This window comes from Notamacropus eugenii, chromosome 4 (genome assembly GCF_028372415.1).
Source record: "Notamacropus eugenii isolate mMacEug1 chromosome 4, mMacEug1.pri_v2, whole genome shotgun sequence".
Lineage (NCBI taxonomy): Eukaryota > Metazoa > Chordata > Mammalia > Diprotodontia > Macropodidae > Notamacropus > Notamacropus eugenii.
In genome coordinates, this window is record NC_092875.1 from 466,738,904 (window position 1) to 466,753,679 (window position 14,776).

At 39.1% G+C, this 14,776-nt stretch overlaps 1 protein-coding gene across 10 annotated transcripts in view; it reads left to right on the plus strand.

The window, feature by feature from the left end:
- The window catches only part of ARHGEF28 (Rho guanine nucleotide exchange factor 28), a 361,347-nt gene extending 347,840 nt beyond the window's left edge, over positions 1-13,507 (plus strand). For all 10 annotated transcript variants that reach the window (XM_072606341.1, XM_072606340.1, XM_072606343.1 and 7 more), the window contains one exon: positions 12,449-13,507. In XM_072606341.1, the coding sequence (XP_072462442.1) occupies positions 12,449-12,597 (149 nt within the window). In that variant the 3' untranslated portion in view covers positions 12,598-13,507. The remainder of the gene's footprint in view (positions 1-12,448) is intronic.
- Positions 13,508-14,776: the final 1,269 nt, after the last annotated feature.

Sequence of the window (14,776 nt, forward strand, 5' to 3'; positions counted from 1 at the left end):
GACGAAGCTTCTATTTCCTTTCCTAAACCTCCAGTGAAGAGTATGCAGTGCCCGTGCACATTTATTCAAGGCATCCTCTCAGGGAAATGTCCTTCCAGACAAAATATTTCATCTTGATGAGTAAATCAAATTTTTTTTGACCATACCAACTCATGAAGACTGTCCTACACACAGAGGTTGTCCTCTGTATTGGAAGTATCTACATCAGTGAACTCATCGATCACCGAAGGAATCACGAAAATAACAATAAAGGAGTTCTGTCCAAATTTTGAAAAACCCAATTTGGGACCTGTGATTTTTATGAGAATAGGGAATTTCTGGTGAAATCACTTCCATTGGTGCACCGGTGCAGGGCAGCAACTCATCCATAATTTATATAGCATTAGAGAGTCTCCAGGGGCCACGAGGGGTCAGGTGCCTTGCTCACAGTCACACAAAAAGAATGTGACAGAAGTAGTACCTGAGGTCTCCTTGATTCCATGGTTGTCCCTCTTATCAACATTTCCAGCTGCTTCTCAGAATTCAAACATTATCAGTATGAAAGGTGAGTTAAGCAAACTTGGCATGCCTTCCAGATTTAAATTGTGAACCAACAGGACAGGGGAAAGATTAGCATTTCCAAACTCTTCATGGGTGTGTTGTTTTTGAGTCATTTTCGTTGTGTCCAAGTCTTCCTGACCCCATTTGGGGTTTTCTTGGCAAAGATACTAGATTGGTTTGCCATTTCCTTCTCCAGCTCATTATACAGATGAAGAAACTGAAGCAAACAGGGTTAAAATATCCAAGGCCATACTTGAACTCAGGAAGATGAAGTCTTCCAAGCCCAATGATCTACACTGTGCTACCTAGCTGCCCCCGTTGGTACCTAGAGTTCTATTGTGAAGAAAATATTTTCTAGTAAAATATTATCATAGATTGCCTCACATAATAGCTGCTAGTCATTCCCTGCATTCAGAACTGGGATTAGAAAGGTCTGAGAGGCACAGGGACATTTTAATGACCAAATAGGGTACATAATGCCTCTGGAGGGAGTTGAACAGCAAAGATTCAAATCTATACTCAAGGCCAGACTGCCCTAGGAAAGGTTATAGTTTGGCTTTTGGAAATAACAACCATGAAATACTTGTATATTTATATTAATAAAAAATGTAAACCAGAATACTTGATCACATTAAACAAGTCCGAAGCCAAGCCCAGGGAGAGACAGGGTGTTCTGAGTGGTGGGTTTAGAGGGGAGCATGGAATGGGATGACAGAGCAAATAGTCTGCAGCTGAATTCGGTAGTAGACTAAACATTTTACTTCTGGCTGCCTTGAACTTATGGGTGCCGGGCTCTGGGGTGTGCTGTTGAGCTAAATTTAGATCTTTGCAGGCAATCAGACACTATAGTAGTAGGAGGGCAGGTGGCACTGCATTTTAAAAAATTAAATCAAAGCTTTCTATAAAAGTAATACTGATTTAAAATGTATTTCCCTCCACAGTAGGGCATGTAGATGAAGGCTATAAATCAGCATTGAAGTAATAAGATATAGAAACCCTGTGCATACCTCAAAGCCCAGTTGGTAGTGCCCAGGTACCTCCTTGAGGGCTCTCCTTACAATAGCAACCATGGTAGATGAGATGAAGCACAGACCTCTGCAATAACATCCTCTTTCATTTATCATTTGTTAGTCCAAACATTGTCCACAGAGAGCTGAAATAGACCGTGGGTGGGCTCACCTCAGAAATGTGTTGTTTGAAAGGAGAGAGATAAGTGGTTGGCCATTATTGTAAAATAGTCCTGAAAAACAGCAAGAACCCCAATTTTTAAGAAATGTAAATGCATTTTTAAGACACTGGACTGAATTCTATTCCCCAAATGTTTAGAAACTGAACTATTTTGAGCCACTGGACTGCCATTTGGTGAATGACAGAGGGATAAAAGAAAGAACTCCAGTGGGATCTGGCATCCAAAGACCAAGGTTCTGGCCCCACTGCCATCTTTTCCTAGCCATGTGACCTTGAGAAAATGACAAGTTCTTTGGTCCTTAGCTTTGTCATCCATACACTGAGAGTTATCCTTGGGCTGCCTCCTTCAGAGCACTATTATAAAGAACAAATGAGAAAATGCATATGAGACTATTGTATAATCATGGCATGGAATATAAATGCAAGCTAATATTATTATTTCTATCACCGTTATGATCATCAGCATCATTGTTCTATTGTAAATGGTGACCTGGTGGCTTGAAATGGCTAATACACTCTCCAATTTAGGGAGCATTTTATTCATTATTCACTTGGCACAGAATTTCCTCTTAAATTGCATGTATAGTCCAGCCTTGAAAATAACTAATTACCCAGCTGCCCAGAGGGAACAGATTATGAGGGCTAATAGTAGAGAATGCTGATTTCACTTATTGGTGAATGTCAGCTGTCCAGAAGCTGATTTGCATAGTTGTATATTCTCTCTTTTCTCATTCTGCCCTCCTGTCATTTCCTTACTTGTTAGAAACTCTTTGGGGGCAGGGGCAGGGAGGGGTAGGGGATGATCAAACAGAAGTAGTAAAACTCAAGTGCCAATCAGGAAGTTGAAAATGATAGCTAATGAGAGGAAAGCTGGATTAAAATTTGCTTTGTCACACCCATCCTTCCTTACTATTGGTAATTGAATGTTCAAGGCATTTTGCTAGCCATACACACCTACAGGAAGGAAATAATCATAAAATATTTTAATGGACTGATAATTTCTTTTAAAACCCTTCATTTGGAAGAGTGATACAGAATCATTCTTCTTAAGGACTTTTAGCAGACTAGATGTTCCTTCTAGGACATCTCTGAATATGGAGATTTCTCTGTAGGGCTGAACTCTAGAGGGTAAATAAAGCATCATAAAAATGGTTGATTAATTGTTTTTCTTTGTTCTTGAAGAGGACCAAAGTGACACTCCTATGTACAAGGTGCAGCATGTCTGACTGTGGCTGATCAGACCAATACAAGCTCGGAAGGGTCTCCCACAAGGATGATTGTAGAGCTTCCCAGGGAAATGCCTACACAGGCAACAGCATGCATTTGGATGCAGAAATTCTGTGTAAAAAAATCAGTTACTTTAATAGTCACGTTATATAGACAGAACAGAATGGCAAATTCCCACAATTCTATACTATGGCATAAGCTTTTAGGATGAGACGGAGGAGAACAGAGTATTTGAGTAGCAGACACTCTGTCCATAAGTTTATTATTTCAGAGAACTGGAAACAGGACAGTAATTGACAGCACAACAGACTTATCTACTTCTATCCCCTCCACAAAGCTAGTCTAGGGCTTGAATTTACAGTCCTGCCTCTTACTTAAAAAAAAAAAAGTTGGTAAATGTAAATCCTGACCCAAGCTTTGCTCTGGTAAGTTTAAGTTTTTAAGATTATTCTTTTTTTTTTTTCATTAAACATTTCCCAATTAAATGTAAAGAAACTTTTAAAAATTATTTTTAAAAATTTTGAGCCTCAAATTCTCTCCTTCCTTAAGCCCCCTTCTATCTTCTTGAGAAGGCAAGCAATTTGATTTCCATTCTATGTGTGAGGTCATGCAAATCATATTTCCATATTAGCCATATTGTAAAAGAAAACATAATAAAAATAAAGTAAAAAAAGTATGAATCCATCTGTAGTCAGATTTATCAGTTGTCTCTCTGGAGATGGATAGTATCTTTTACCATGAGTCCTTTGGAATTGTCTTGGATCATTGTCTTAATCAGAGTAGTTCGGTCTCTCATGGTTGATCATCCTTGCTGTATTGTGAATTTAATGTGAATCCTTCCAGCCATAGGAACTTCTATGCTTACTCTTGTGATGGCCCCAACCCTATCTCATGATTATACTGTACTCAGAATTCTTTTCCTTAGAAACAAAACACCTTAATGACAAAGGGCTTTATGAATGCAAATTTTCTGCTGATAAGACAGCAAGAAATAGTAGATAGAAGATTAGACCTCGAGGTGAGACTGTCTGGGTTCCTTTACTCACTATATGAGCTGGCTTTTCTGGGAAGTCATGTAGTTGTCTTTCATTCTCAAAGAGGACTAAAGGAGCATCACTATGGTGGAGTCAGTGTAAGGTGTGACTGACTGTGGCTGGTCAGGCCAATATAAGCTGGGAAGACTCTACCACAGGTTAGGTACAAAGGGTTCACATGAACATTTGGAATAGAGATGGCTCTAAATTTGTGCATTTCACATTTCTTTTGACCTGCTTATGCTAATTTTGGCCTGACAGCACCAAGAAAACAAGTGCTCCACCAGCCAGTACTGCATCAATCCATACACGGAATCATTAGACACAGCAAATGGAGAAATTTTGAATTCTGTGGATAAATTCACTTACCTTGACAGTATGCTTTCCAGGGATGAGAATGATTGATCTCGTTGATAGGGAGGTTGATGCACACATTGTCTGAGCTAGCTCAGTGTTTGAGAAGCTCCGAAGGAAAGTTTGGGAGAGAAGTATTAGACTGACTATCAAACTGAAGGTCTCCAGAGCTGCTGTGCTGACTTAATTGCTGTATGCCTATGAAACCTGGACAGTCTGCGAGTGCCAGGCCAAGGAATGGAATTGCTTCCATTTGAATTGTCTTAGGAAGATCAAGTCATAAGCACTCAGAAGTTACACTGGAGTGGGAATCCTTCCTCTCTCTCACCCTCCCACCCCTCACCACAGCCCTGGGATAAAATTGTAGAGCTGCTAACAAAATCATAAATTCTTTGCATGTTCAGTATATTTATGATGGTTCTGAAGTTAATCCACAAAAAGAGATGGTGATAATGAACTTGGGGACATAAGGATAATACATTCCAGAAAAGGAGTGATCAGGCATGAAATATAAACCTGATTCGTATCAGTGACTGGAAATGAAAGAGGGTGAAGTAGGATTGTCAGTGAATGACAAGAATTGATAGAGAATTAAAGAAGCTAACAAGTGGGATAACGGGGTCAAGAAGATTTTAAGTATAAGAAGAGAACAGTCTGCGGACCCAACTTTTCCAGAAGTAATAACCATAATTGGATTACAAGAAAAGTGAAGGTTCTGGTTGTAGGATCCAGGGAAGCAAATAACTTAGGGTTCAGGTGACTTGAAGAACATAATTTCATTGTGGAAAATGATGGGGAATTCCCCTGGAGCTAAGCCACTGCCTGGCAACAGCAAGGATTGGATTAAGAGACCTAGTCAGCCTCAGATTTATAAAAGATATATATATTCTAAGGAAAAGTTCCATTTATAGGTGAAACACGCCAAGTTAGCTTCTTGACTAAGCAGTACACCACCATTTTACCTGTATATAAAGTAGATTTTGCATTCTTAGCTGCTGACCATGTGATGTGGGGGATGGGACAAAGAAGAAGAGAAAAAGGACATTGTCATGTCTCCCTATCAGTTGGTAGGAGTTGAGGCTGGTGCTTCCGCAATGAGTTGGGCAAGTAGATGACAGGTCTGTCAGAAGCAGAGAGGACACTGGGCTGCCATTGGTGTAAACTGTTACTGTCATTCAAAACCAAGAATGCTGATGTCAGGTTAGTACCAGAAACAGACATCAAACACTCCAAGCTGAGGCTTGGACACGATTGCCAAACACGCTGAAGCTGGGCCAGAGATGCCAAGAGAACAAGATCAAGGATGCAGAAAGCTGAAAAGGGTATGGGAAAATACACAGATTACTTTGTAATGATATGTACTTCTGCATTTTTCTTTTAACTGTGGGTTATTGGGTGCCAACTGCACTGCCCTTGGTTTCCTGAAGAAACCAACTAACCTGCATGTGGGAACTTGAGAGTGGTCTCATTTAGGACTCATTTGGGATGAGTGGTGAGCTTGGGTAGACTCCCCTGTGGCAAATTTATGAGAGGGTATGGGCAAGAGTTTCTCGAGCATGGGCAGGCATGGATCTGATCCAGAGATCAGAGATCTATTTGAATATTCGAAAAGTTGAGGAGTCTTCTATTTGAGGATGTACTTAGTGGTTTCATCTTATTCTTTCAACTACTAGCATGAGGATACGAGGACCATTGAAGAAATGAAGTTTGCTTTCAGGCACTCGGGTAATCCCCAGTATTTTGCTATGGGCAACTAGGTGGGCTTGAAGTCAGGAAGACTCATTTTCCTGAGTTCAAATCTGGCCTCGGACACTTACTAGCTGGGTGGCCATGAGCAAGTCACTTAGCCTTGTTTGCCTCAGTTTCTTCCTCTGTGCAATGAGCTGGAAAAGGGAATGGCAAACCTCTCTAGTATCTTTGCCAAGAGAACCCCAAATGAGGTTACAAAGCATCAAATATGACTCAGTAACAACTACAGTACTTTGTAGCTTTGGGGCTTGGTATCTTTTTGTTGCACTGATAGCTTTTTCCTTTAATACTTCAAGAATCTGTAACTTTATTGGACTCTCTTCCAATCCAGACTATACCGCATCCCCTTATGACTGAATAGATAGTCTTCAGATTCTACTGTGACTGAACCTGATGATGATCAGGCAAGTGGATGATGGGGCACTTTGAATTTAGCTACACAGACAAAAATACAGCTTATGCTCAAACCGGCCTTTCGCAGCTTGGTGGGGCCTGTCAGACCTTCCATAACATGACTTTTGGTAACCCAGGGCTGACTTCACATCACCACGATGCGTCTGATCTTCAGTAGAGGGATAGCTCTTTACTTACCCATACTTAAATGAATTTATGATCTCATCCATGTCAGTGTTTCTTCTAACACAGAAGATTATAACCCATCCTTGCCTTCTCATCCTACATGACTTTATCTGTAACCCTCTCATAAATCCTCCATAGAATACCTAGCCAGTGTTTTGAAAGCCCTCCTTTGATGGTGGTGGTGGTGGTGTTTGCTTTTTTGAGCCTGGCTCACTCCATCTCTCCCAGGCTAGAAATGCAACAGCCATTCATGAGCCTGTCCCCATCACTGATGGGCAGAGAAACTTTGACCTGCTCCATTTCTGACCTGGGCTGCTTCAACCCTTTCTGGGCAGCCTGGTGGCTCCCATCTCCCAGGGGCTTATTGGTGCCAGACTTTGTGCAGACATCTGTTTGTCTTTAGCCTTAAAGTAGCTCAGAACTACCAAGTTCATGCAAACCACCAGCCTCATCCATCCACTAACAGGCATTATGGGCATATACAACCATGCCCTGCTCCTTCAGGTCTTTTAGCATTTCTTAGATAGCAGCATGACATTTGGTGTCTCCATCTATTGAACTTCTTGCCTGATCAGATAGCTCCTGGATAATATGTTTATATCTTCTGGTTTAATTTATTATAAAGTTGTCAGTCATAATGTGAATGAAGTGCTCCTATTAGGGGTCCTTATCCTGGAGTTGATTTGTTTTTGAAAAATATTTATTTATTTATTTTTTTGAAAAACATTTTCATAACTACTTAAATATAGTCAGTTTCCTATAGTCAGTTTCCTTTGTAATGTCATGTATTTTATTTTATTCATTAAAATATCATTCTGACAATGGACGCATAGTGATATCAGGCTACAAAGGTATCTCTGATATAAAACAGATTAAGAATCCCTATCCTAGTCATTGGACAAAACTCAAATTTGGCACATCAGCAGCCAAATTATTATTTAAAGATGGTCTAAAAACTGTCTCATTATTCTCTTTCTTCTTTCCCTCACATCACCAGCGTCACTGCAGAAGCTGAAGGGGCCATTTTGCATTTTTGTTTCTTTCATACATCCCATGGTCAAAGAACTGTCACCATTGTACAGGTGATGACCCGGGATGGTCCTCAGATGATCAATACACTGTGTTTCTGATACAAGAATAGAAGCTTTTCCAGTCTGGGAAAATGTGCCAGAGCTTAAGCTGAACTGTCATAGCTTTTGAGAACTCAGGCTCATGTCTATGCCATGATAAGGTATTGGAGAACTTTAGTGGAATTTTTTTTTCTGATGAAAGAAAAATGTTTTCATATGCATCAATCCTGGCAATGTTTTGCTTACATATGAAATTAGGTGATTAATTTTCCTTTTCAGAACTTTAGTCTCAAAACTCAATATGATTTTATTTCAGTTTTTAATTTTTTTTTAGTTGGAATTCTAGATGACCATTATTCTCTCTTGGGTAAAATGTGTGGACAAATGGGTCTGGCCTTGATAAATATACACTGACTTTCTGGAGATATTTTAGGGATGAAAAAGAGTCATAAAATCAGGAATCATGGAACAGTTTCTAATTTCAAAGACAAACTGTTTGACCTTTCCTGCACAGTTCAGATAGACAGCAAGAAGAAACCACAATGAAGGAAATTGAGTTCCAGGCCAGGTGACATACAATCAAAACAAGCCACTGTGATCGGTCTGAAAGTACAGAGTAACTCATTTGGTTTTGGCTGTACTTGTAACTCACACCGGTCACATTGGGACCAAATGATTATCAAGTCTTTCCTTTTGAATTTTTTTTTTCCTTTTAAGGTTTCTCCCAGTTTCTTTCTTCATCAGTGTAAAAAAATATAATTCACCAATTATATTCACCAAAAATGACATTCCCCAATATAAAACAATTCACCACAGTAAAAACTCATAATTTTTCCTGAAAGAGATACATGGTGATTCACATTTTGTGCTTTGCTCCCTGTTGCAAATACCCTTCTCCTTGAAAAATCTGGACTTGCCTGAGACTTTTGAGAATCTGGAATGTCCAGTGCAGCATTCTCGGATGTCTTTCTTTCTCCACCCCCTGTCTCACATATTCTTTTAAGCAGTCTTTTTTCGGTTGCTTTCTTCAGCTATCGATTTCTCCTTCTCAGTGTAGGGTTTCATGGACCATGCTCAAAGTTTCTTTCCATCAGAATCTGCTTTAAAAGGCAGAGGTTAGCTTTGCCCTTTTGGACTCTGAAGGAGTTTAATATTTATGGCCGTCATTTCATTAAGAATGCTGGCAATGAGAAGTGAAATCTCTTCGATCAGGAACTGAGAGGAAATTGAAAGGCTGTTGTAAAATCATCAGAAAGGCGAACTTGGAGCAAGCAATAGAAGCTGGCCTGTAGTTTCTCCGCAAGATGGAAATGAAAGTTTCATGGTTTTTGTTGCTGTTAAGCAGAGGTTGCTGACTCAATACCTGTGCCAATTTCTGAGACAGTCCGAAAATATTTTCAGATTGCTTTCAGATAAATGATCCTCACAGCATTCAACTGAAGTTAAAGAAGTGTACCTTCTGTGTCTCAGGACCACGTCTATTAAAGAGAGGACAAATTTATTTACCTTGGGAACTGGAGTGTATGAATTCATTTTATTTACTTATTTGTTTCTTTGGTATTTTTGCATTTATTCAACAACTGCGAGGTGCTTTGGAAAATACAAAGATAATTGTCCATCGTAATCTCAGTGACAGAAGAAGGAAGAGAAACTAGACCTTTTTAGAGGGGTATATCCTTTCTCAGAATTGAGAATCTTTTAATTATATGGAGAATGGAGGGATAGCCTGGTTTAACTTCAAACTTAGTAACAACTTTCTCTTGAACCATATCAGACAGGTAACATCTCTCCAGCCTTTCTGTCATTTGTAGTTTCCATCAGTGAACTTCAGCCTCAGAGGACCAGGTGTTTTCTACATGATTTTCAGCATTTTGAAGTCTGGTCATTATTTCCTGAGCAGCACCCTAATGTGAACAGGGTTATTTTTCTTTCTACCATTGGCACATTCTGCTTTTAAAGAGGCATTGATAGCCTAACGCCTATGCAGGGCCACCTCCCTACGGGCTGTTTGTTAGCTTTCCTGGAACAATTACCCTGCCTGCCCTTGGCATGTACCTCCCAAGTGACTATTTATTGCTTCACAGGAGGCCAGCTGCTTTTCCCTTACCAGCCCCCAGGCCTGTTGCTGCCGCCAAGATAGGGATGGTAATGGAAGAGGTAGAGGAAGCCAAAGGTAGCCTCCTGGAGACAAGTCAAGGTAAGGTGTAGGTGGAGAAGAAGTCATATTTGGACCAAACTGGGCCTTGCTCCTATCTCAGTAGTAGTCAATAGTCACCATCAGAGGATCATTCCAACATGAGAGATGTTTTCTACAAGATGATAATATGAAGATCTGCATTATTTTTAAAAGCATTCATCAAACTATTCCAACTGGAAACTGATTTCAAATAATAAGGGAGATTAAACTGAGTGACAAACTTTGTGGAGCCTTGCTACTTGGATGGCTTATCAGGGCTTGGGAAAGGAGGGGTTGGAGCATAAAGAGAAAATGTGTGGTGATGTCTCAGTGGAACTTACAAATATGAACCCATTTGAGCTTCACAAAATTCTGAGATAGAGCAGTTAACACTATCTCTGTTTTACTGATGAAGAAACTGAGGCACCCAAAATTCATATAACTTCCCCCTGGTCTCCTAAGTTCAGGAGAGCCCTGCTTGGATTATGAGCCAGTGCTATTCCTAAGGCATTGTTCATTGTTATGGTTGGCCAGGCTAGTAAGAATGACATTGATGCTGATGACTTAAATTCATATGGTGCTTTAAAGCTTATGAAGATCGGAGTGTCAGGGAAACAGATTGCAGAGAAAGTCATTTTCTGCATCTACCTTCTCCTTATGCCCTCTTCCTCCCCCGATCGAAATTCAATGTCATTGGGTTTCATCAGTAAAAGACAGAAGCAGCAGTATAACGATGTTGCCAGGTAACTGCACAGATACAATAATGAAACCATAGGAAGCCTCTCCATCATTGGTAATAGAAATGATTTACTCTGGGAGTCTTAACTATTGCAGTTAGATGATTTCTGTTACTCTTTTTTTTTTTTTTGTTACACCATTTATTTGAATATGGGCTATAATTCCTTTAATAAGAGGTCTTTAAGGGAAGGGACTGTTTTTCATTTTATCTCTGGTTCCTGACCACTAGCTCAGTGTCAACAGCTAGATGATGTAATAAATAGAGCACAGGACTTAGAATTAGAAAGACCTGAGTTCAAATCCTACCTCACACATGTACTAGCTATGTGACCCTGGCCAAGTTAAAAACCTCTCTCAGACTCAGTTTTCTCATCTGAAAAAAGGAGGTTAATTCCAGCACCTACTTCATCAGGTTGAGGTGAGGATCATGAGATAACATGCATAAAATAACTTATAAGCCTAAAGTACAATTGAAATGTTAACCATTCGTTAACATTAGTAAATATTTACTGAATGAATGAATGTTGAATGTAGTTCCAGAAACTATCTGACTGAGATGCATAGTTAGCAATTATTGAAATTTAAAGACAATGTGTTTGCAATACTTTTTACTAAAAGTACATTACATGTAATCTTGGCAAAGAAGGACCTGTCTATGGAAAGTACCCAGGAAGATGTCAATAAATCCACAAATATTTAAGCAAGCGCCATGTGCCAGGCACTGTGTTGAGCCATTAGGGAAACAAATAACTAAAGGCCCTCAAGCTTCTATTCTACATGTATCTTAATAAAAGGGAGGTAGGTACATCTGAGCAGTCCTCAATGAAAAAGGAAAGAAATCAACTGGATTGCTATTTTTTGCACCAAAGAATGCAAACGACTAATTCAGAGGACAGAAAAGACAGGGAGGAATAGTCAAGTATTGTAGACAAAGGTAGACAAGAAGGTCAGAGGTCTGATAGGAGAGATATATAAGCTAGGATTGTCTAAGCAGTGAAGGGTCAGCTACCTAATCTAAAGACTGGAAAAAAGAGATCAAGACCTAGGTTAGATGTTGGATGCAGTCTAGTTAGACTGAACCAGGAGTGAGGAACCTATGGCCTCAAAATCACATGCGGCCCTCCAGGTCCCCAGGTTCAGCCCTCTGATCGAGTCCAAGTTTTACAGAACAAATCCTTTTATTAAGGGGATCTGTTTTATTAAGTTTGATTTGATTTCTGTTACTCTTAAATGATTCACATAACAGTGAAAATGGGAAGATCCTCCTCCTCTAGCACTATTCTGCTTCCACCTTCTGGATACCTTTTAACCCCTAGAAGTCAAGAAGAAATCACAGAGCAGTAGGGCTGTGGTAGGACATCCCATTTTTGGCTTTGAGATCTCCAGATAAAGATATGCCATGTAAATGTAAAATAGTATAGAGATTTACGTGTAGTGTGCCCATGAGGATCTGAACCCTTTGTCCCAATGGGCAAGTCTGGCAAACATGCACAGCTCTGTCCTGTTGAGCCCTTTCCAATAACCATTAAGGAATGGTAGGTGTGTGTATGTGTATGGGGGGTATAGGTGGCTTCTGTGTCTATGAAGAGTTTCATTCCCTCACTTATTCATTAATGTGGCCATTATCTACATGACTTTCCTACCACCAGATGTGCAGTTCTCAGTACAATACAGGCAAAATTAAGATGGCATTGATTCTTTGAGAAACAATCCATTTGGGATATTGGACTGGTCCCAGCTGCATCTTCCTATTTCAGGCACTCTATGAACATGTATGTATTTTTATGTTGCAGATTTGGAGGAGAATCAAAGTCAGCGCTCAAAAACATACAATTCAGATCCTGGAAGTGTTCAGCCCGAAGCGAAGTTAAACCTGCCATCTGCAAGCTTACATGATGGGGACAATGGAGATGGAGTTGAAGAAAACATTGTTTACCTCTGATTGTGTGTTGTCATTGACTTTTGTCATGGTGGTTTCAAACAAAACACTAGCACTTTGGAGATAAAGCTGTATTTTTGGCTTTCCAGTTATGCATAGTTGCTGTCTATAATATCTATCTGCTTTAAGAATTGTATTTAATATTCTGTGCAAGACCTTTTATTTGACATGAGTATAACAATTAAGTTATTTTGAAAACACTCCTCTTTTTTTTAAAAAAAAAAGCTTTAACTTATCACAGACCCTTCCAGATGCCTGATGGGGAAATGCAATTTAAATGATCAGAAATATCTGAAACATCACAATGACATGATAAGAATTCAAATTCTATTTTCATCATCTTGAATCTCCAAATTTCTCTTAAAACTTTAATTAAAAAATGGTTTTAAAGAGTTCCACACCTGGTGGGAGTCCTGAGTCAGAAGCATTGATTTACTAAAAATGGTGACTACAGAAGGCAATGAGAACAAGAGAGCCCCTTTCTCGGCTGCTCCACATGTGCGTTCTCACTTGAGGGCATAGGGATGAGTGAATCCTTGAGGTAGGAATTACTGTGGTTAAGTGGTTACAATGCATCTTTAAGCCACAATCCAGTATTTTCTTTCAACACAGCCATCTAAAGGGACCAGAGGTACTCATCAGTTAACTATGAGTCATGTAGTGGAATTCTTGTTAGAGGCTTGGCCTACAACCTTTCAAGTGGTGCCTAGAATATATGGACATCCATTTGCCACTCATCAGATGAAACCCTTCAATTGTATTAAAGGGGAAAAAACAAACTGTGCTATTGCTATGAAGTCCAATGCATGTCTCCTTTTCCAGAAAGGAAAAATAGCCAGTCCTCTCCTTTCCCCCCATCTTCAATGTAATATCAGTCTTTGTGTGGTAGAAATAAACAAGGAAATATTTTCAACTCTTGTTCTTCAGAAATATTTGTATACTTTTTTGTCAGTGTCAATGAATATCGTATGCCTCGCTGGTTCCACTTTGTAATTTCTGATATTTAGTTTCAGACCACAATGAAAAAAACCCCTCAAAACCTCATAGTTAAAGAACAAACTTTCCAAGACATTTAATTGACTTTGAATGTCAATATCTATTGGGAGGGGTGTTAGGGTCTAGAAACAAGTTGATTTTCCACTTGAAGTTTTAGGTTTATACTTAAATTATTTTTTTTAAATTATTTTATTTTCTTTTAAATTCTTTTTTTAATTAACATTTATTTTCTTTCTTTCCTACCTCCCTTTCTCCTCCCCAAAAAGCAAAAGGAAACCTTATAACTCAAATGCATAATCAAACAAAACATTCCCACATTAATCATGTCCAAAAATGTGTAACTCATTATGCATAGTTTGTTTATTACTTCTGTCAAGAAATGAGTAGAATTCTTCATCATTGGTCCACTATAATAGTGGATGGTCATTATAGTGACCAGAATTTTTACTCAAGTTGTTTATTTTGCAAGGCTATTGCTCTAGCACTAATCATTCCTTTGATTTTACTCATTTCAGTTTGTATCAGTTCATACGGGTCTTACCGGGTTTCTCTGAAATTGGATCTTTTGTCATTTCCTATGACACAGTGTCTTGTGCACCATTCTTGGAGTCTGGAAGATGCTAGCGATGTGACAGTAGTTGAGTCAGTTAACTTCTTAGTGTCCCGAATGACTCTCTAGACCTATAACTTCCTAATGAGTTGCCAATCTGTATCAGCAAAGGGAGTCTCCACACTGGAAAGTTCTTATATTGATGAGCTAACACCTCCAGGCTCTGATTTCCTCTACCTACAAATCCCCAACACACAGTTTATAATAGAACTTTATTGCATTTCTTAAATTTTGCATATATATATACATATATGTGTGTATATATAATATAGATAGATGGATAGATAGATAGACAGATAATGGCCATACTATTTGAATTTAACCACAATCACATGGGAAAAGCCAACAAGGAAATATTTTACAGAACAGAAGGGAATTATTCAATAAACCCACTCACATGCAAGCTGAATTGCTCCTAAACCATGAACCATGTTTATCACATCCTTAAATATCTCCAAGGAAGGTTTTTTCGATACTCTACCCATCATTACCATGATCTACTTGAACATTCTTAACCTTTTACAGGAAAGGAAGCTTGCATCGAGCCCAAAGTTTTTAACCTTTTTGTGTGGGTCA